General features: G+C 43.2%; 2 protein-coding genes across 3 annotated transcripts; one reads left to right on the top strand and one right to left on the bottom strand.

Annotated features, from left to right (window-relative positions):
• Nucleotides 1-469: 469 nt before the first annotated feature.
• Nucleotides 470-18,342, top strand: lcp1 (lymphocyte cytosolic protein 1 (L-plastin)). The gene is made up of 16 exons (XM_029702558.1): nucleotides 470-609; nucleotides 3,277-3,353; nucleotides 3,536-3,696; nucleotides 3,840-3,969; nucleotides 4,268-4,400; nucleotides 4,503-4,584; nucleotides 4,739-4,904; nucleotides 5,108-5,250; nucleotides 5,356-5,451; nucleotides 8,045-8,240; nucleotides 8,358-8,436; nucleotides 8,525-8,639; nucleotides 17,054-17,187; nucleotides 17,328-17,448; nucleotides 17,598-17,722; nucleotides 17,844-18,342. Exons 2-16 carry the CDS (start codon nucleotides 3,287-3,289, stop codon nucleotides 17,974-17,976), a joined length of 1,881 nt encoding a protein of 626 aa, XP_029558418.1. The 5' UTR covers nucleotides 470-609; nucleotides 3,277-3,286; the 3' UTR covers nucleotides 17,977-18,342.
• LOC115155681 (CCR4-NOT transcription complex subunit 11) lies at nucleotides 18,327-22,639 on the bottom strand. Of its 2 annotated transcripts, none has more exons than XM_029702559.1 (7): nucleotides 21,841-22,639; nucleotides 21,521-21,685; nucleotides 21,143-21,295; nucleotides 19,875-20,089; nucleotides 19,563-19,765; nucleotides 19,340-19,436; nucleotides 18,327-19,090 (listed from the first exon to the last, which is right to left on the bottom strand). In XM_029702559.1, exons 1-7 carry the CDS (start codon nucleotides 22,157-22,159, stop codon nucleotides 18,893-18,895), a joined length of 1,350 nt encoding a protein of 449 aa, XP_029558419.1. In that variant the 5' UTR covers nucleotides 22,160-22,639; the 3' UTR covers nucleotides 18,327-18,892. The 2 variants fall into 2 exon arrangements, with proteins under 2 accessions (XP_029558419.1, XP_029558421.1); XM_029702561.1 differs by having other exon boundaries at nucleotides 19,887-20,089.
• Between the last annotated feature and the right edge of the window lie 88 nt (nucleotides 22,640-22,727).

The raw sequence follows: 22,727 nt of genomic DNA, 5'->3' as shown, positions 1-22,727 counted from the left end.
GTTTTTGTGCTGCTACCATGTTGTGTTGCTACCATGTTGTTGTCATGTTGTGTTGCTACCATGCTGTGTTGTCATGTGTTGCCTTGTTATGTTGTTGTCTTAGGTCTCTCTTTATGTAGTGTTGTGTCTCTCTTGTTGTGATGTGTGTTTTGTCCTATATTTATATTGTATTTTTATTTTTAAATCCCAGGCCCTGTCTCCGCAGGAGGCCTTTTGCCTTTTGGTAGGCCGTCATTGTAAATAAGAATTTGTTCTTAACTGACTTGCCTAGTTAAATAAAGGTTAAATATTTTTTTTTAAATAAAACAAATACACACACCTACACAAACACAAAACTGAGTAGAATATTATTGCCAGACTGATCACTTTGATAGGCCCGTGGCAGACAGCAGATTGCCATATAAAGACATTCCTCTTTGTGAAGTTGTGTTGGTTCGCGTGTCACTTCCTTCCTCGTTTATTTGAATAGATTCATTGTCGCTTGACTTCTGAGGGAGAGACAGTGCACTGCCTGCCTGTCAAGCAGTGAGAGCAGCAGACACACTGAAGGAAGGAAAGTGACACAGACAGACTCACAGACAGATCCGCCAGTCAACTCACCTCCCTCAGGTAATTCAATCTCCTGACCTAGGGGCCTCTCAGTGTCACTGTGTTCCTCTGCATGTGTCGTTATTACGTTCAGTCTACTGGGAAAATGGTCTGTGACTGCACGTGGATTCTGATGAGGATGAATGATGATGATGCATTTCTGTTGCTTTAACAGTCCATAAGGGTTCACAGATAGTCCTGTGAGTGTTAATAGATCGTGTCGTCCTGGAATCTGAGTGCAGCATGTGTAGTAGACATGCTGATCAATGCGCAGCATTGCCATGTCTTGACTGTAAAGTCAGCAGACTATGGTGACAGAGAGCAGAAGTAAACCATTGCACAGTGGTTAAACAGGAAGTACGTTGGGATGTGGTTAGCCTTGCTGCAACTACTGAAAAGTATTCTAACATGTGAAAGCTAACAGTAACTCAGATATAAATGTACATTTTCTAAAAGATTCCAACATATCTTCACTATTCATCGAATAACATGTGCATCAGCATGTGGAATTGGCTGACACGTGAATTTGTTATCTTTTGAACTCACACTGCTGTAGCCATTTGAAAATTATGAACAAAATATAATATATATTTTGTCTTTCAATTGTGCTTGAAGAATCCATAACACACACTACACTTCAAGGAATGTGCCTTTGAATACAAAACAATTGAGAGAAACCAAGGAAGCACAATTGATTGCTGTATAAAGATTACTTTGAGTGACAGACAGATTGGCTTTGATAAATGTCCACATCATAATATTGTTCCAATAAACCTCTCTTCCTACATCTAATCCATGCAAATGTACCTTACTGTTTGATTATTTTCTTACTACATAATGAATAAGCTGTTTGTTTAAAAGAGAACAAGATTTACATGTGAAATCTGCGGTACCATGATTGATGTTTGTGGGTATTGCAGTTTTATTTCCATAAAGGCCCTTGATGATTTTAGTGACTGAGTCCACAGGTAATACTTGATGACAGATGAGGGTTTCATGGATTTCAAATCAAGTAACTGGATTTGCCTCATGAAAGATAATGCCCCTCATGATCAAAATGCAAAGACAAATTGTACTTCATCATCAAAAAGTAAAGTCTGGGTAAATGTCAGCCCTAAAAAGGCAATAATATCCTATTGTTAGATTAGTGAACATCACAGTGTCATTGTGTCATCCAGCGTGTGGTTTATTGAATCATCAGAGAGTGTCTCACTGCTGATTGAAATGAAATCCTTGCAAAGTGACAAAGCTGGTTATTTTGAAACATGGTGTGAAAATACATCAGTTTCGCTTCTGCTTCTGACCTCTATAGCTATGGTGGGAGAAAGGTAACAAAACCCGTATCTCCTTGTTCTTACTTATTTTAGAATTTAGAAGTGTGCTACTGGGCCTCACGAGTGGCACAGCAGTCTAAGGCACTGCATCGCAGTTCTAGAGGTGTCACTACAGACCCGGGTTCGATCCCGGGCTGTATCACAACTGGCCGTGATCGGGAGTCCCATAGGGCGGCGCACAATTGGCCCAGTGTCATCCGGGTTAGGGGAGGGTTTGGCTGGGGGGCTTTACTTGGCTCATCGCACTCTAGCGACTCGTGTTGCGGGCCGGGCACGTGCAGGCTGACCTCGGTGAATGGTGTTTCCTCCGACACATTGGTGCGGCTGGCTTCCGGGTTAAGCAGGCGTGTGTTATGAAGCGCTGTTTGGTGGCTCGTGTTTTCGGAGGACGCATGACTCGACCTTCGCCTCCTGAGCCCGTTGGGGAGTTGCAGCGATGAGACAAGATTGAAATTGGGGAGAAAAAGGTGGTAAAAATACAAAAAAAATAATAATAAGTGGGCTACTACAGTACATACATTGTTGAATATAGACGAATAATGGTCTCTAGACCCTTCTCCATACTATAGGTTTAGAAAACCATAGATGTAATCTCTAGAAGCCACTCAGGTTTCTTCTGATGAGGTGGGTGACAATGGAAAGAGAGACATTTGTTACTCATCCCCAAACTTCACACCTCGGAGGCAAGCAGAGCAGACCTAGTTTAAAGTGGGTCTCTGTATCTAACGTGACCTTATATCTCTCGCTGTGTCTGTGGTTTACAGCCGTAGAGCTCTCGATGAAGCCACACAGTGAAATGGCAGCCATTCTTCCTGTCTGTTATCACTATAGCAACCTGTACTCCACTCTCAACTCAGACTGAGGCCTAGAATGTATACTTAGTCCTAAGGCAGATGAGGAAGAATTCAGAGAAGTTTCCGATAAACACATACTCACACACAAAATTTGATTTTGTCTGGCTAACCACACAGAATGTCACAAGACAAACTTCTCTGAATTGCATAATAGATTATTTTCCCTATTTCACACAAGTCTTAAGCAATATCCTCATGATGACTTTGTATGTGTGTTGTTGGGGATACTTGGAAATGCTAGTTTCGTGATAATGACTTGCAGTTGCAAAGAGGCGTAATAAAGACACATGAATGGTGTGAATTACCTCACCAGAAAAAGTATAAAGAAGCTCACTAGAAGCAGGATACTTTAGAACGAAATAGACATCAGAGCCACTGGGTACAGCAAATCACATTTTGTAGCAATTATCACAGTGACAACATGTAGAAAGTTCCTCCTTGTTGAGTATGTTCAGTATTGTATGGGTTTATAAAGTTGAAGTTGTGTTTGATGGTTTCAGATCCCACAAAATGGCTGCTCCAGCACAGATTTCTCAAGATGAGTTGGAAGAACTGAGAGAAGCCTTTGCTAAGATCGGTGAGAGCCTGACAGGGAACCTGAACAAACTCCAATCCTGATTTTCCCCCATACTAGAACTGAAACATAGTTGATAAATCATAGACTCACTTCATTCTCTCTTTTATTCTGGGTCACTGACTCATTATGCATTCAACAAGGCTACGTTTTACATGACCTTTGACTTATCCATCCTGTTCCAGATGTGGACTCTCATGGCCACATTGGCACAGAAGAGCTCAATGACCTGTTCAAAGCTTCCAACCTGCCATTGCCGGGATACAGAGTCAGAGAGATCATCCAGGATCTGACCAAGACAGGAGACATGCATGACGGCAAAGTCACCTTCGACGAGTTTGCTAATGTAAGTTCAGAGGTCAAGAGGTTAAAATCAATGGCATTTACAAAAAGTCAATGTCAAAGAACAGCAGAACATAGCTTAATACATTTTCACATGACACCAGAGATACATGGTCTCATCTCACCACCATTTTTCTTTTCACTAAGGTGGTCCATGGACTGAAGAGTACAGAAGTTGCTAAGACCTTCAAGAAAGCCATCAACAAGAAGGAGGGCATCTATGCCGTAGCAGGAACATCAGAGCAGTCCAGCTCAGGCACACAGCACTCCTACTCAGGTGACTGCCCCTACTTGTTTCACTGAATGAGAATGCCCCCAAGCTACCTATTTGAGTCACTCTCTAGATATATCTGTAGCCAACATGACACAGGAAACACAAATCATTCAAATGAGACGTACAGAACCACATCTATCTCTATGTCTGGAACAATCCATAAGTACAACAACTCTTCCTGGTCTGTGAAGTCACATATCTGAATGTCTCTGATTGGCTAATGTATATAAATATTTCCCATAAGTACAAATACTGTATATTGTGCATTCACCCCCATACCCACACCTTTCTCCACTGACAGAGGAGGAGAAGGTGGCTTTTGTGAACTGGGTGAATAAGGCCTTGGAGAAAGACCCAGACTGCAAGCATGTCCTCCCCATGGACCCCACCACCAACGATCTGTTCACCGCTGTCGGAGATGGGATCGTTTTATGGTACTTTCTAACTGGTCTCATAGACTTACTTTAGAGTAAAAACCGATTCCTATGGCAATATTCCATTGATATCTAACTATGCATCTCTCCTTCACCTGGTAGTAAGATGATCAACCAGTCTGTTCCGGACACCATCGATGAAAGAACCATCAACAAGAAGAAACTCACACCCTTCACCATCCAGGTAACCTTTTACAGACATTACTGTAACACCACATGACTATCACAGGACAGCAGCTTTGTATAACCCATTGACACAGTAGTTTATTTTCTTTGTCATTATATACACTATGTCATACACGTCTACAGTATGCTGTGTGTGTGCTGTGCTCTAACAGGAGAATCTGAACCTGGCTCTGAACTCTGCGTCGGCCATTGGCTGCCACGTGGTGAACATCGGAGCAGAGGACCTGAAGGAAGGCAGACAGCATCTGGTCCTGGGCCTGCTCTGGCAAGTCATCAAGATCGGTTTGTTTGCTGACATCGAGATCAGCAGGAACGAAGGTGTGTGTGTGTGTGTGTGTGTGTGTGTGTGTGTGTGTGTGTGTGTGTGTTAAATGTTTATTTGAATATGGGCTTTCAATATGTATGTGTTTTATAACTTTTTAACACGAGGGTGTCTATATCTACAGTACTGTACATCACTTGATCTCTGTAGCCTTGTTTGAATTTATGTGTGTGTATAATAATATCAATGGTGTGTGCAGCTCTGATAGCCCTGCTGAGGGATGGGGAGAGCCTGGAGGACCTGATGAAGCTGTCCCCAGAGGAGCTGCTGCTGCGCTGGGCCAACTATCACCTAGAGGAGGCCGGCTGCTCCAAGATCAACAACTTCAGCTCTGACATAAAGGTGGGTCACACACGCTATGTCGGATCTGGATTGTCATATGACTGTGTCGCTCCTGGATCTTCTTGTGCATTTGTGATTGTATTAATTTTCTGTTTTGCATTACAGGATTCCAAGGCCTACTACAACATCCTGAACCAAGTGGCCCCTAAGGGAGATGAGGAGGGAATCCCTCCTATTGCCATCGACATTTCAGGGATAAGGGTACATGCTCTTCCTACACTAGAAACATCAACCATTGAAGGTGCAATATTTTCGTCATTTCCTGGTTGCTAAAATCCGAATAGTTCGCCAAATGTATGTGACAATACAAGCAATGTATAGAATAGAGCAGGTATTTCCAATCTGGGGTACGCGTACCCCCAGGGGTACGGGAAATGCCGTCGGGGGTACGCCAAATAAAAATGTGATTCACATTTAAAAATGTTGCCTCGTTTCACAGCCAAAAATAAAGTTAAACCATCTAATGTTCAGCGAAATAACAACACAATGTCAAATACAGGTAGCCTAGTAAAATATTTAACATCCAATCACAATAACCGTTACTCTCTTGCGTGAAACCTTCACTCTTGCACAGACATTTAGAAACAAAATTACAATTTGAAAAATAAGCAACGGGAGTTTTTTGAGCGAGAATAAAGACGACTTTCGAGTAGTAAGACATATATAAAAGCAACAGAGACCATTAATAAGAAGGGGCTAGAAGCGTCTTATATGGTGAGCTACCGAGTGGCTAGGACAGGCAAGCCCCATACTATTGTGGAGGACTTAATTCTTCCTGCTGCCGCGGATATGGCTGGGACTATGCTGGGGGAAAAGGCAAAAAAAAACTATACAGAAAATGGCTTCATCAAACAACACTGTATCATGACGCATCAGTGACATGGCAGGAGATGTTTAGAAAAAATTACTGCTTCGCATACAAGCCAGTAAATTATATGCGTTACAGCTGGATGAGTCAGCAGACTTGGCGGGCCTGGCACACCTCCTGGTATATGTCTGTTACATTTATGGGGGGTCAATTAAGGAAGACATCCTCTTCTGCAAACCACTGTAAACCAGGAAAACAGGAGACAATATTTTTTTAAGTACTAGACAGCTTTGTGACATCAAATGGACTTTGGTGGTCAAGATGTGTTGGTATCTGTACTGATGGCACAAAAGCCATGACAGTGAGACATAGTGGAGAGGTAATGCGCGCGCAAGCAGTTGCTCCCGATGCCACTTGGGTACACTGCAGCATCCACCGAGAGGCTCTTGCTGACAAGGGAATGCCTAACAGCTTGAAAGACATTTTGGACACTACAGTGAAAATGGTTAACTTTGTTAAAGCAAGGCCCCTGAACTCTCGTGTATTTTCTGCACTATGCAATGATATGGGCAGCGACCATGTAAGGCTTTTACAACATACAGAAGTGCGCTGGTTATCAAGGGGCAAAGTATTGACACGTTTTTTTTTAATTGAGAGACGAGCTTAAAATTTTCTTTACTGACCATAATTTTCACTTGTCTGACCGCTTGCATGATGACGAGTTTCTCACACGACTGGTCTATCTGGGTGATGTTTTTTCTCGCCTGAATGATCTGAATCTTGAGTTACAGGGACTCTCCCCAACTATAGCTCTTTTCTGTCTGCATTAACAAAGACAACACATACTGTAGGTCTTACCATCATTGTATGATTTTTTTTTTGTGTGCAAATGAACTCAAGCTTACGGACAATGTCAAATGTGATATAGCGAAGCACCTGAGTGAGCTGGGTGCGCAATTACGCAGGTACTTTCCCGAAACGGACGACACAAACAACTGGATTCGTTATCCCTTTCATGCCCTGCCTCCAGTCCACTTACAGATTTCACTTACCGATACCACTTACCGATAGCCTCATCGAAATTACAACAAGTGGTTCTGTGAAAATTGAGTATCCTGCCTTGGCAAATCGCGCTGTTAAGACACTGATGCCCTTTGCAACCACGTACCTATGTGAGAGTGGATTCTCAGCCCTCACTAGCATGAAAACTAAATACAGGCACAGACTGTGTGTGGAAAATGATTTAAGACTGAGACTTTCTCCAACACAACCCAACATTGCAGAGTTAATATTCTATGAACAAATAATGTTTTATAAGTAAGATGGCTAAATAAAGAGAAACATTATTGATTATTATGATTTGTGCCCTGGTCCTATAAGAGCTCTTTGTCACTTCCCACGAGCCGGGTTGTGACAAAAACTCACACTCATTCTTATGTTTAATAAATGTATCGTATAGTGTGTGTGTTGCAGGCTTACAATGATGGCAAAAAAACAAATTTGAGAGTGCGCTGGCCCTGGTGCTAGAAGGGGGTACGCAGCTGGAGGTTGAATGTTTGAAGGGGTACCACTGGTGTAGGGAATCATTGTACCATCTAAACTGCTGTGAAATATTTTTTCAATAACAAAGAATATTGTGTTTTCAGCTGTTTGAAACTTGGTGTACAAAACTGAAAATAAAAGACGCAGAAACTAAACTTTAGAACGGGAACCATAGAAATAGTGAACTTAGAACACATCTACCCCTTCTTAGACTTGCTATCAATGAGAATGATACATCTATTACTAACATTTCTATGTGAATTTGGTCGGGTCACCCAAAAAGTTACATGTTGCAGCTTTAAATTTAGATTTCAGCCAACCTGATCAACAGATAGTGTTGTTCTTCTAGCCACCTAGGTTAAAAATGCCTGCTAAATTGACCATATTATCAATGAGTGATACATCAGATGTTGCTGTTAAAGATCTCCCTACCACCCCCTGCAGGAGAAAGAGGACATAAAGAGAGCAGAGTGCATGTTGGAGCAGGCTGACCGTCTGGGCTGCCGGCAGTTTGTCACAGCAACCGACGTGGTCCGCGGCAACCCTAAGCTGAACTTAGCATACATTGCCAACCTGTTCAACAAGTACCCTGCCCTGAAGAAGCCTGAGAACCAGGACATCGACTGGAGCTCCATCGAGGGTCAGTTTTGGGACCAGACCATAACCCAGTTCCTGAGCATCCCTTCTTCCTAATTATAATATAAACCATATATACAAGGCCTAAACCAGTGTGTAATGCTGTCTCGGCCACTTCCAGGTGAAACCAGAGAGGAGCGCACCTTCAGGAACTGGATGAACTCACTGGGGGTCAACCCTCGTGTCAACCACCTCTATGTGTAAGTACAGGTCACTCCATCTTATTACACACCATTTCTAATCATTTGGAAACCGCACTCATTTAAAGTGTGTGTGCATGTTTTACAGGGACATAGATGATGCTTTGGTCATCTTCCAGCTCTATGAGAAGATCAATGTGCCAGTGGATTGGGACAGAGTAAACAAACCCCCTTACTCCAAACTGGGCAGCAACATGAAGAAGGTGAGACAAGGAACAATATGAGTTCTCCCAAAGTGCGATCATGATTAAAATGATCAATTGTCCTTTTTTTTAACAGTACAAAACATACACATACAGACGCACACAAGTATCAACGACATCACACCTACCCAGACCTGCTCACACCCCCATCTCCAGCACCCACATCATTATCCGCCACAGCCTCAAACTGCACCATTTTGTTTCTCTCCGTCACCCACGTACTTTCAGCAATTAGATAAGAACGTGTTTTACCTTTCCATTGTGTTAACGATGGAGGTTTGGTTGTTTTCCCGTTTTTAAGTTTACGTTTTTTTCAAGATGATTGACGAGAAAAGTATCATCCAACCCATCGGGTATCTCACTGCACTTTCATATGCCTGAAATATGCAGACAGATTAAAAGCACATTTACATTGTAATACTTATGACAGCCAACTTTCTAACTCCGCTGATAACTTTTGGACTTTATAGCATTCCCAGAAGGCATTGATTATTGAGTTATTGTTCGTTTTACACTTAATACATGACTCTGTCGTTGTGCTGTAGAATTTGTGAATTTTGTATCTTGTATAATACATTCTTTACATTAGTTTAAACTGGAATAAGCGTACATTTTCGTTAACCTGTAATTTTGTTAGGTACGTTCCAATATTCCCTCCATTTTGTGCCAATATCAGTTCTTTTTAAGTCTTGGTTCCAATAGATGTTCTTTTTTCTAAGAGATTGTCTGTTGGATAGGCTCTCTGCAAGGTTTTGTACAGTGCCTTTGGAAAGTATTCAGACCCCTTGACTTTTTCCACATTTTGTTAGGTTACAGCCTTATTCTAAAATTCATGAAATTGTTTTTTTCCCCTCATCAATCTACACACAATACCCCATAATGACAAAGCAAAAACAGGTTTGCAAATATATTAAAAAGCCAAATATCACATTTACATAAGTATTCAGACCTTTTACTCAATACTTTGTTGAAGGACATTTGGCAGCGATTACAGCCTTGTGTCTTCTTTGGTATGACTCTACAAGCTTGGCACACCTGTATTTGGGGAGTTTCTCCCATTCTTCTCTGCAGATCATCTCAAGCTCTGTCAGGTTGGATGGGGAGCGTTGCTGCACAGCTATTTTCAGGTCTCTCCTGGGCCACTCAAGGACATTCAGAGATTTGGCTGGGCTGGGCCACTCAAGGACATTCAGAGATTTGTCCCGAAGCCACTCCTGCGTTGTCTTGGATGTGTGCTTAGGGTTGTTATCCTGTTGGAAGGTGAACCTTTGCCCCAGTCTGAGGTCCTGAGCAATCTGGAGCAGGTTTTCATCAAGGATCTCTCTGTACCGCTGAAGAAATCCCCACAGCGTGATGCTGCCACTACCATGTTTCACCGTAGGGATGGTGCCAGCTTTCCTCCAGATGTGACACTTGGCATTCAGGCCAAAGAGTTCAATCTTGGTTTCATCAGACCAGAGAATCTTGTTTCTCATGGTCTGAGAGTCTTTAGGGGCTATTTGGAAGACTCCAAGCGGGCTGTCGTGTGCCATTTACTGAGGAGAGGCTTTTGTCTGGCCATTCCACCATATTGGCCTGATTGGTGGAGTGCTACAGAGATGGTTGTCATTCTGGAAGGTTCTCCCATCTCCAAAGAGGAACTCTGGAGCTCTGTCAGAGTGACCATTGTGTTCTTGGTCACCTCCCTGACCAAGGCCTTTCTCCCCCGATTGCTCAGTTTGGCCGGGCAGCCAACTCTAGGAAGAGTCTTGGTGGTTCCAAACTTATTCCATTTAAGAATGATGGAGACCACTGTGTTCTTGCGGACCTTCAATGCCTCAGATTTGTTTTGGTACCCTTCCCCAAACCTGTGCCTTGGCACAATCCTGTCTCAGAGCTCTACGGACAATTCCTTCGACCTCATGGCTTGGTTTTTGCTCTGACAATCACTGTCAATTGTGGGACCTTATATAGACAGGTGAGCGCCTTTCCAAATCATGTCCAATCAATTGAATTTACCACAGGTGGACTCCAATAAAGTTGATCAATGGAAACAGGGTGCCCCTAAGCCCCTCAGCTCAGTTTCGAGTCTCATAGTAAAGGGTCTGAATACTTATGTAAATAAGGTATTTCTGATTTTGCAAAAATTTCCCAACATTTCTAAAAACCTGTTTTCACTTTGTCATTGTGGGGTATTGTGTGTAGATTGCTGAGGATTTGTATTTATTTAATCCATTTTAGAATAAGGCTGTAACGTAATAAAATGAGGAAAAAGTCAAGGGGTCTGAATACTTTCCGAAGGCACTGTACAAAACCTTGCAGAGAGCCTATCCAACAGATATACTTTTCCCACGGCACTTGCCTATCATATGAATATCCTTTTTTGACTCAAATAGGATTCCCTCAAGATGGCTCTGACGCCTGTCACGAGAATTTTCACTCCCAATGATGATAACTAAACAATCATTTAAGCTTTGACCAATTCCCGAGGTTTGTAAGACCCTGGGTTTAATAATAATTAGGCATAGTCTCAGATTCTGCAAAAGGTTCGTTCTTTATTCACGAGAGCTCTGAAGTAAAAAATGCATACACAGTCATTTTATAACTCCCACACACACACACACACTTTATCACTTTTCTACCAGCCTAAGCCTCCCTAGATTAGAGGGGCCTTGAAAAGGCCCTCTTTCCTGTTGTCAGTTTTTCAGAGTTACAACCAGGTCATGTGTAGTTCAATTGTCCTTTGTTTTCTCAACCATACATTTCTCACCCTTAACTTGTCTCACACATACACTTTAAACATATAAATTCCTTTATCAACGCCCAAAAGATTTAAAATAGAAATTTCACAAATATGAAACTTTTAAGTTGCATGTATTTAAAAATATCTACATTGGTCAGTCCAAAATTCCCTTTGAATTCTGTCATGGAAATACATGTATTTCCTATTACCAAGTCATTTACGGTGTCTATGCCTTTAGTTTTCCATGTGGACCAATTTATCTGTGAATTCTGAAAAGCTATCCAAGGATTGTTCCACAGGGTTGTGATTTTATGGAGTAATATTGGTTCATGTAGAACACGTTTCATTTTCTTCCATATTGTTATAGTGTTCTTAGCTATGAAGATGTTACTGTTCTTAGCTTTATTCTTTGAAAATAGAGATGAGCATGCACGTCTTCAATATGTACCCATTGGTCCTCTTTAGAGCATTTAACTACAATGAGTATCCAAAACATTAAGAACACCTGCTCTTTCCATGACATAGATTGACCAGGTATATCCAGGTGAAAGCTATGATCTCTTATTGATGTCACTTGTTAAATTCACTTCAATTAGTGTAGATGAAGGGGAGGAGACAGGTTAAATAAGGATTTTTAAACCTTGAGACAATTGAGACATGAATTGTGTATGTGTGCCATTCAGAGGGTGAATGGGAAAGACAAAATATATAAGTGCCTTTGAACGGGGCATGGCAGTAGGTAAGCGCACTGGTTTGTGTCAAGAACTGCAACGCTGCTGTTTTTTTCACGCTCAACAGTTTCCTGTGTGTATCAAGAATGGTCCACAACCCAACGGACATCTAGACAACTTGACAAAACTGTGGGAAACATTGGAGCAAACATGGGCCAGCATCCCTGTGGAACGCTTTTGACACCTTGTAGAGTCCATGCCTAGACAAATTGAGGCTATTCTGAGGTTCATTTGCCCATATAATGTCTGTTATGACTGAATATACTTTTTTAAAGAATGTCTTCGGTGAGGTAATTGGTATTACCAAGAATAAATATAAGTACTTTGGGAGCCATGCCAATCTGAAGAGGTTTATTCTACCTGTAAGATTTTAGATTTTTTTAACCTTTATTTAACTAGGCAAGTCAGTTTCAACTGGCTCCTCCGTCGAGCCGTTCTCTGAATGCCCATCTGCTAGCCGCGACCCGCTAGCTGTCTAGAGCATATCGGACTGTTAGCTGAAGAGGCCCATCGGACAAATTCTTTGGCCACAATACCTATTATGCCAATTGGCCTGGACCTTTTTACCACACGGAGCCCTGCTGATCCTTCACGACTGGTCTGCCGACGTAACAGCACTAGGGGGCTACAACAGACTTCTTCCGTCGCAGCGTCCCTCTAAGGGTCTTCTGCTATCTTGCTAGGGCCGGCCAGCTAGCTGTCTGAATCACCGTGTCTCCAACCCACCGAACTACTCACTGGACCCCATGATCACTCGGCTACGCATGCCTCTCCCTAATGTCAATATGCCTTGTCCATTGCTGTTTTGGATAGTGATTATTGCCTTATTTCACTGTAGAGCCTCTTGCCCTGCTCAATACGCCTTAGCTAACCCTTTAGTTCCACCTCCCACACATGCGGTGACCTCACCTGGTTTAAATTATGTTTCTAGAGACAATATCTCTCTCATCGTCACTCAATGCATAGGTTTACCTCCACTGTATTCACATCCTACCATACCTTTGTCTGTACATTATTCCTTGAATCTATTCTACCATGCCCAGAAACCTGCTCCTTTAACTCTCTGTTCCGAACGCACTAGACGATCAGTTCTTATAGCCTTTAGCAATACCCTACTCCTCTTCTGTACCTTTGGTGATGTAGAGGTTAAACCAGGCCCTGTAGTGCCTAGCTCCACTCCCATTCCCCAGGCGCTCTCATTTGTTGACTTCTGTAACTGTAAAAGCCTTGGTTTCATGCATGTTAACATTAGAAGCCTCCTCCCTAAGTTTGTTTAATTCACTGCTTTAGCACACTCTGCCAACCCGGATGTCCTAGCAGTGTCTGAATCCTGGCTCAGGAAGACCACCAAAAACCCTGAAATTTCTATCCCTACAATAACATTTTCCGACAAGATTGAACTGCCAAAGGGGGCGGAGTTGCAATCTACTGCAGAGATAGCCTGCAGAGTTCTGTTTTACTATCCAGGTCTGTGCCCAAACAATTCGAGCTTCTACTTCTAAAAATTCACCTTTACAGAAACAAGTCTCTCACTGTTGCCGCTTGCTATAGACCACCCTCTGCCCCCAGCTGTGCCCTCGACACCATATGTGAACTGATTGCCCCCCATCTATCTTCTGAGCTCGTGCTGCTAGGTGACCTAAACTGGGACATGCTTAACACCCCGGCCATCCTACAATCTAAGCTTGATGCCCTCAATCTCACACAAATTATCAATGAACCTACCAGGTACAACCCCAAATCCGTAAACACGGGCACCCTCTTAGATATCATCCTAACCAACCTGCCCTCCAAATACACCTCTGCTGTCCTCAACCAGGATCTCAGCGATCACTGCCTCATTGCCTGCATCCGTAATGGGTCTCCGGTCAAATGACCACCCCTCATCACTGTCAAACGCTCCCTAAAACACTTCAGCGAGCAGGCCTTTCTAATCGACCTGGTATCCTGGAAGGATATTGACCTCATTCCGTCAGTAGAGGATGCCGGGTTATTCTTTAAAAGTGCTTTCCTCACCATCTTAAATAAGCATGCCCCATTCAAATAATGTAGAACCAGGAACAGAAATAGCCCTTGGTTCACTCTAGACCTGACTGTCCTTGACCAGCACAAAAACATCCTGAGGCGTTCTGTATTAGCATCGAATAGCCCCCGCGATATGCAACTTTTCAGGGAAGTTAGGAACCAATATACACAGGCAGTTAGGAAAGCAAAGGCTAGCTTTTTCAAACAGAAATTTGCATTCTGTAGCACAAACTCCAAAAAGTTCTGGGACACTGTAAAGTCCATGGAGAATGAGAGCACCTCCTCCCAGCTGCCCACTGCACTGAGGCTAGGAAACAGTCACCACCAATAACGATAATTGAGAATTTCAATAAGCATTTTTCTACGGCTGGCCATGCTTTCCACCTGGCTACCCCTACCCCGGTCAACAGCCCTGCTCCCACCACAGCAACTTGCCCAAGTCTCCTCCATTTCTCCTTCACCCAAATCCAGATAGCTGATGTTCTGAAAGAGGTGCAAAATGTAGACCCCTACAAATCAGCCGGGCTAGACAATCTGGACCTTCTCTTTCTAAAATGATCCGCCGAAATTGTTGCAACCCCTATTACTAGCCTGTTCAACCTCTCTTTCGTATCGTCTGAGATCCCCAAAGATTGGAAAGCTGCCGTGGTCATCCCCCTCTTCAAAGGGGGAGACACTCTAGACCCAAACTGCTACAGACCTATATCTATCCTACCCTGCCTTTCTACGGTCTTTCGAAAGCCAAGTTAACAAACAGATCACCGACCATTTCGAATCCCACCGTACCTTCTCCGCTATGCAATCTGGTTTCCGAGCTGGTCATGGGTGCACCTCAGCCACGCTCAAGGTCCTAAACGATATCATAACCGCCATCAATAAGAGACAATACTGTGTAGCTGTATTCATCGACCTGGCCAAGGCTTTCGACTCTGTCAATCACCACATTCTTATCGGCAGACTCAACAGTCTTGGTTTGTCAAATGACTGTCTCGCTGGTTCACCAACTACTTCACAGACAGAGCTCAGTGTGTCAAATCGGAGGGCCTGTTGTCCGGACCTCTGGCAGTCTCTATGGGTGTGCCACAGCGTTCAATTCTTGGGCCAACTCTTTTCTCTGTATACATCAATGATGTCGCTCTTGCTGCTGGTGATTCTCTGACCCACCTCTACTCAGACGACACCATTCTGTATACTTCTGGCCCTTCTTTGGACACTGTGTTAACTAACCTCCAGACGAGCTTCAATGCCATACATTTCTCCTTCCATGGCCTCCAACTGCTCTTAAATGCAAGTAAAACTAAATGCATGCTCTTCAACCGATCGCTGCCCAGACCTGCCCGCCCGTCCAGCATCACTACTCTGGATGGTTCTGACTTAGAATATGTGGACAACTACAAATACCTGGGTGTCTGGTTAGACTGTAAACTCTCCTTCCAGACTCACATTAAGCATCTCCAATCCAAAATTAAATCTGCTGCCAAACATACCCTCGTAAAAAACGGACTATCCGACCGGTCCTTGACTTCGGCAATGTCATTTACAAAATAGCCTCCAACACTCTACTCAGCAAATTGGATGCAGTCTATCACAGTGCCATCCGTTTTGTCACCAAAGCCCCATATACTACCCACCACTGTGACCTGTATGCTCTCGTTGGCTGGCCCTCGCTTCATATTTGTCACCAAACCCACTGGCTCCAGGTCATCTATAAGTCTTTTGCTTGGTAAAGCCCCGCCTTATCTCAGCTCACTATTCACCATAGCCTCACCCACCCGTAGCACGCGCTACAGCAGGTATATTTCACTGGTCACCCCCAAAGCCAATTCCTCATTTGGCTGCCTTTCCTTCCAGTTCTCTGCTGCCAATGATTGGAACGAACTGCAAAAATCACTGAAGCTGGAGACTCATATCTCCCTAACTAACTTTAAGCACCAGCTGTCAGAGCAGCTCACAGATCACTGCCCCTGTACATAGCCCATCTGTAAATAACCCATCCAACTACCTCATCCCCATACTGTTGTTTATTTTATTTTGCTCCTTTGCACCCCAGTATCTCTACTTGCACACTCATCTTCTGCATATCTATCACTCCAGCGATTAATTGTAATTATCTCGCCACTATGGCCTATTTATTGCCTTACCTCCCTTATCCTACCTCATTTGCACACACTGTATATAGACTTGTTCTATTGTATTATTGACTGTATGTTTATTTATTCCATGTGTAACTCTGTTGTTGTTTGTGTCGCACTGCTTTGCTTTATCTTGGCCAGGTCGCAGTTGTAAAGGAGAACTTGTTCTCAACTAGCCTCCTTGGTTAAATAAAGGTGAAATAAAAAAATAAAAAAAATAAAATTGATAAATCTATATTTAGTTTTTTAGCGTATTGTATTAAACTGAAACATGTTATTGTATTTGTTTAAGTGTCTATTCTTAATAAACTGTGTTTGATTGATATGGATCAAGTCTGGTAAGACTTTTCCCATTCTATTGCTGTTATTTTTTTGTCACAATTTATTAAACTTACAGGTGTGTGCTCAGCAGTTGACTCTCCAGGTTCTCCTGGTTTTAATATAACTGAGAAACCTTTTTGATACATGGAACTAGAAGCACTGAATTGAGTGACCTGTGTTGTCATTTGTGAAAATAAGGGTGATACTTTGTCCCAAAATGTTAAATAAAATTCTATGAGAAGCCCGTCCATTCCTGGTGTTTTTCTCCACGCAAACATTTTAACAGTATCTAATATTTTTTGGGGGGGTGATCTGTTTTTAGTAATTTTTTTGTCTGCTGATAATTGCTTCAGGGTTGTTGAGTCTAAGAAGGTTGTAGGATCAGTCCAACTGTTGTTTATTTCTGATTTATACAGATTTTCATAGAAGCTTTTCAATTGATTGACTGATTACTGATTGATTGATTGTGTTTGTCTGTGCCAGTTGGAGAACTGTAACTATGCAGTGGAGCTTGGGAAGAAGGAGGCCAAGTTCTCCCTGGTTGGCATCGCTGGACAGGACCTGAATGAAGGCAACAGAAAACTCACCCAGGCGCTGCTGTGGCAGCTGATGAGGAGGTAATGCAACAGAATACTGTTAAAATGCTTCAGATTATACATTTCTCCTGTTCCGGTCATGTGATCAGGAAAAACCCCTATGCAGGCCCAATGCATACTCCATAATTCCACATTTAGAAGGATCCATCTCTTTCTCTCAGGTACACACTGAACATTCTGGAGGAGCTTGGTGACGGGCAGAAGGTGAATGATGACACCATCGTCACCTGGGTCAACGATACACTCACACAGGCTGGCAAAGGCACCATCTCTGGATTCAAGGTAGGCTGTACCTCTGCTGTTGAACATTTTCCTGACCAAGGTTACCTTTTTTTAAGTTCTAGACTTTTAGTCACTAAGCAGTAGAGAAAATACAAATACAGCACCCTCCACAGCAATAGCTCTCAGTGTGTGTGTCTGTGCCTCTGTAGGATGGGTCCATTGCCACCAGTATGCCAGTCCTGGACCTGATTGACGCCATCCAGCCAGGCTCTATCCGCTATGACCTAATCAAGGTGGAGGACCTGACTGAGGAGGAGAAGCTCAATAACGCCAAGTATGTACTATGTGATGATAATCAAATTTAGGTACTTGCTTGATGAAAGAGAGGAAACGTTCAAGTTAACAGATGTAAAGATATCCCCACTAACACATCTCTTAATCCTACCTGTTGTCAGGTATGCCATCTCCATGGCCAGGAAGATCGGAGCGCGGGTGTATGCCCTGCCTGAGGACCTGGTGGAGGTCAAACCTAAGATGGTGATGACGGTGTTCGCCTGCCTGATGGCCCGGGGCATGAAGAGGGTGTAGGGGTCATGACACCACAGAACACATCACCTGAAGCTGTTATCAGCACAACAACCAGAATCAGGGAAAAGAGGATACTAGCTCACTAAGTCAAGACAATTTCCATAATATAGCTAGTATGTCAGGAAATCACAGATTCAAAACTCAGGCCTAATATAGCGAAGAGCAGATAAAACTGGATAATATCACAAATATATCAGAAAGTCAAGCATTTTATTTTGATACGAGATTAAGCTCTTTCTAACTTTACTTTTTACTTCTTTAATTGATGCTATTAATGATGTGGTTTTCAATTTTAAATAGAGACCATTTTGCTTACAGACTGAAAATAAAGACATCAGGGAAACTGATGATTTTTTTTTTGTATTAAAAAAGAATGTTGTTACTTGGTTTTGTTCACACGTATTGTAATACACATATTCTACACCTGTACAGTATGAGCAGCCTACTTACAAATAGTTGTTCTGCATTAAGAATCTACTCATGTGATAAACCATCTAGTTCACTTAAAAACATAGAGAACACATTCAAAACAGAACCCACCAATCCTATATATTTGCATGTACAGTATGACTCACTGTAGAAAATATAAGCCAAAAATCCAGATGGTTCATCACATATCCATTTAATGAAACAAAACCGACAAGCTTCAATCTCTGAAGGGGGAAAAAAAAAACACTGTTTCAAAATGAATTTTCAAAATATCTTTGTCCAGAAAAGAGAGGGAAGAACAGTAACTGAGTTCAAACCTGACTCCAGGTGGGTACTGGTGAGATCGTGAGGATTGTCTGGCTGGTTATACAGCCTTGGTCAGTATCTCTTGGTTGGAGCGCTATTTAGCGGATATTGCCTCTGTGGGCTTACTCCCTTGGGGGTGTTATTTGGCAGGTCAGGCTAGTGCCACGTTCTCTATGTACTGTTACTTGGCCGGTTTCGCCTCAGGGGGGGTTTCTCCTGTATCTAGGGTCTTGAGAAGGCGGAAGAGGCCAGCTGCCTCACGTATACGGCTGAACTCAATGCAGAAGGCCTGCACCTCGATGAACAGGTCCTGCACGTTGATGATCTTGTTCCGGATCAGAGACTGCAGGAACACACACACCAGGCGCACAAGGCGGTTCTGCCAATGGAAACAGAGAGGATTTACACAGACACATCTGGAACACTGGCAAACACAGTAGAGCATTGACTAACATTAGTAGTGAACAGTCACCTTGAACGGGGACAACCCACAAATGAACTTCCTGTTACAATTTTCTGAGAATGGAAGTGGCATGCATCCTCCTGTAAGACAAGCTTTTCAATGTGACTGACAGGTCAAACAGCAATCTACAGGCTCCTGCCATGGCCCCTCCACAGTCCTCCTTACCTGCATGTACTTGTCTTTGATCTGTTCACATGTGGAGATACAGTTGGAGATGTACAGATGAATGAACTCTGGTGGGAGGTCCACAGCAGTTGTCAGCCTGTGCACACAAAGAATAACCTCATAAATAAACTGAAAAATAAACACATTTTAAAACTATACCTATATTGAAAACTGATTGTAGACAACTGAATTGTATAAATCAAATTATATCCAAAGTCCCCACCTGTTGACCACCTCCATGGAGTGCAGGGACATGTCCATGTTGACCAGGACGGAGAAGTACTCAGTAATCTGGCTGGACTGCATTAGTTTGAGCAGCATCTCAATGGCCACCAGAGGGTTGTTCTCCACCAGGTCGGGCAGCTTGGCCGGGGTCAGACCGATGTGGTACACCAGTTTAGGATCCTTTTCCAGCTCACCCAGGAGCTGTAGGGAAAGAGGCAGCAATATTAAGAGAGACATTGAGGTTGAATTCACAAACGAAGGTTAAGGATATTTGAAATATATAAAATACAGTTTTGAGTAGACAGTGTACCTGTCTACTCACCTGTGACTGCTGCTGGGCAGACAGCGGGCTCTTGAATGCCTTGGCCATGATGCGTTTGATCTCCACGCCCGTGCTGTTCTTTACACACATTGAGCGGTCCCACTGCACACTGTGGTCTGGCTCCGTGGGGTTCAGCCACGCCAGCTCGTCTTCACACACGTGCAGCGGAGGGGGCGGCCGGATGAACTCCGGACGGAAGTGACCTGGGGAGAGGGGGGGTCATAGGTAGCTGTTACAGAATGGGTATGTGGCTTGGCTTACGTGATACTTGGGATATCCTATATACACTCTGAGGCCAGTTTATTAGGTACACCACCCAGTTCACAAAAATGGTTCGCAGACAGTGAGTCACATGGCCATGGCTTGCTATATAAAGCAAGCAGACAGACACCGAGGCTTTTAGTTACTGTTCGATTGAACATTAGAATGTGCAAAACGAGTTCCCTAAATGACGTTGAGAGTGGTTTGATAGTCGGTGCCAGGCACGCTCGTTCCAGTATCTCAGAAACGTCCGGCCTCCTGGGCTTTTCACGCACGACAGTGTCTAGGGATTACAGAGAATGGTGTGACAAACAAAAAACGTGTGGCAGTCCTGTGGGTGAAAACAGCTTGTTGATGAGAATAGCAAGAATCGTGCAAGCTAACAGGCGGGCCACAAACAGTCAAATAATGGCGCAGTACAACAGTAGTGTGAAGAACGGCATCTCGGAACGCACAACTCGTCAGTCCTTTTCACGGATGGGCTATTGCAGCAGACGACCACACCGGGTTCTATACCTTTTAGCTAAAAAGAAGAAGAAGCGGCTCCAGTGGGCACACCATCACCAACACTGGACAATTGAGGAGTGGAAAAACATTGCTTTGTCTGACGAATCCCAGTTCCCGTCATGCTGACGGCAGTCAGGATTTGTCGTAAGCAGCATGAGTCCATGGCCCCATCCTGCCTGGTGTCAACAGTACAGGCTGGTGGTGGTGGTGTAATGGTGGGGAGAATGTTTTCCTGGCACACGTTAGGTCTCTTGATACCAATTGAGCAACATTTTTGTTTAACACTTTTTTGGTTACTACATGATTATATATGTGTTATTTCATTGTTTTGATGTTTTCACTATTATTCTACAATGTAGAAAATAGTTAAAATAAAGAAAAGCCCTTACATGAGTAGGCGTGTCCAAACTTTTGACTGGTACTGTATGTCCTCCATAAACATATCTGATAGACTCATAACATCGTGATTGATTAAATGCTCCACTTACTCTCCAGTGCAGGTCGAGGCCCAGTGACCAGGGACTCTGTGATCTGATTGGCCACTGAGCTGTCAAACCCAGAGTTGGAGGAATCTGGGTCCGGGTCGCTGAGGATGCTGGGGAAGCTGGCCTTACTCTGGGTGGGTAGCTCTGACTGGCGCTCTGCAGGGTCAAGAAGAGAGAGAGAGATAAGAGAGTTTACATATTAAGTGTTAGAAGTGCAGCATAATAAAGTGTAAAGAACTGTCTGTTGTACTACAGTAAGGATATGAGAGGTGTTATGTCTAAACACAGGCAAATAACTATTTTTGAGCTGCCTAAAATTCTTGAAGTTCTATAACCATCCTCAATACAACAAACATGAGTGCATACATTTTGGTACTGTACCTGCCAAGGCCAACTGCAGCCCACTAATGTCTATGGACTGTGGCATGTTCCCCGTGTCCATGCATGACACCTGTCTGGGGGTCTTCTTGAAGAGTTCCCTTGGAGGTGCCAGCATCAGCTGGGAGAGGAAGAACTTCTCAGGTTGTGTTATGGGTGGCAAGAATCCTGTGGACAGTAAAATGATCAGTAAGTACTCGAAATGTCGATGTTCAGCATAGACCTGGGTTGAGACATTACTTAACTACCTGTGGATGAAAGCAACACACACTTTTAACAATACTTATCACTATGCACACTGATAGGAGTCTAGACACAATCACCTGACAGTTGTTTCTCCTGTTCCTCCCCAACTGGTGAGGGGTTCAGCAAGTGAGCAAAGACAGCGGCAAAGGGGTTGGCGGCAAGAGGCTCTGTGCGGTACATCTCCCAGAGAAGGTAGAGGGCGGTGAGGCGCTGGGCAGAGCTGGGCAGAAGATCTGGCTGTTGCAGCAGCATCACCAACACCGAACCCACTCGGAAATGTTCGGCCTTTGCGAAGTAATGATGAAACGCGGTTGACAGACTTTCAAAAGTGTTGGTGCAAGCTTCCTCAGAGATGATTCCCAAGAGGTTGGACAGCTCCTTCGGGGCGAGTGTCATTTTTCCTATGTGTAGTGATGGCTACAGTAACAAGCTGCTAGCTTTTAGCTACGTGACTAAAATGATCAATCACTGCTTGCTATTAGTCTTTAATAATTACAGGTAAATAGCATTATTCAGTTCATACTCTAAAACTGAAAAATAAGCTCGTTACATTTCCATGAACTCCACCGGAGTGCAGATATGGACAGCTAGCTAACGTTAACAATTAACGTTAGTAAATGTTATTAGCTCTAGCTAGTTAGCTTGCTAGTTTGTCAGTAAAGACTAAAGTCATTATAAAACAAAATTATACATCTTAACAATATCGACCTTGGTCAAAAAATGTACATAACAATCTTAATGATCTAAAAGCATTAATTTTCTTATTCTCAAAGGTTAAATAAGAAGTAAATTAGCTAGCTTTTCTTGGCTGTCAAATTTTTCATCAGTTTCCACTTCGTTCACAACATTGGAGCGTAGAGTTTTGACCTTTGACACGACCCCAGTAACAACGTGCATTCTGGGAGATATAGTACAGTAGATTATTCGTGTTTTTCTGCTTGCTCTGGACCTTTCGTGGCTACAA

This window comes from Salmo trutta, chromosome 20 (genome assembly GCF_901001165.1).
Source record: "Salmo trutta chromosome 20, fSalTru1.1, whole genome shotgun sequence".
Taxonomy (NCBI): Eukaryota; Metazoa; Chordata; class Actinopteri; order Salmoniformes; family Salmonidae; genus Salmo; species Salmo trutta.
Note: the sequence above shows the minus strand (reverse complement) of the source record. Positions and strands in the feature narration are given on the sequence as shown.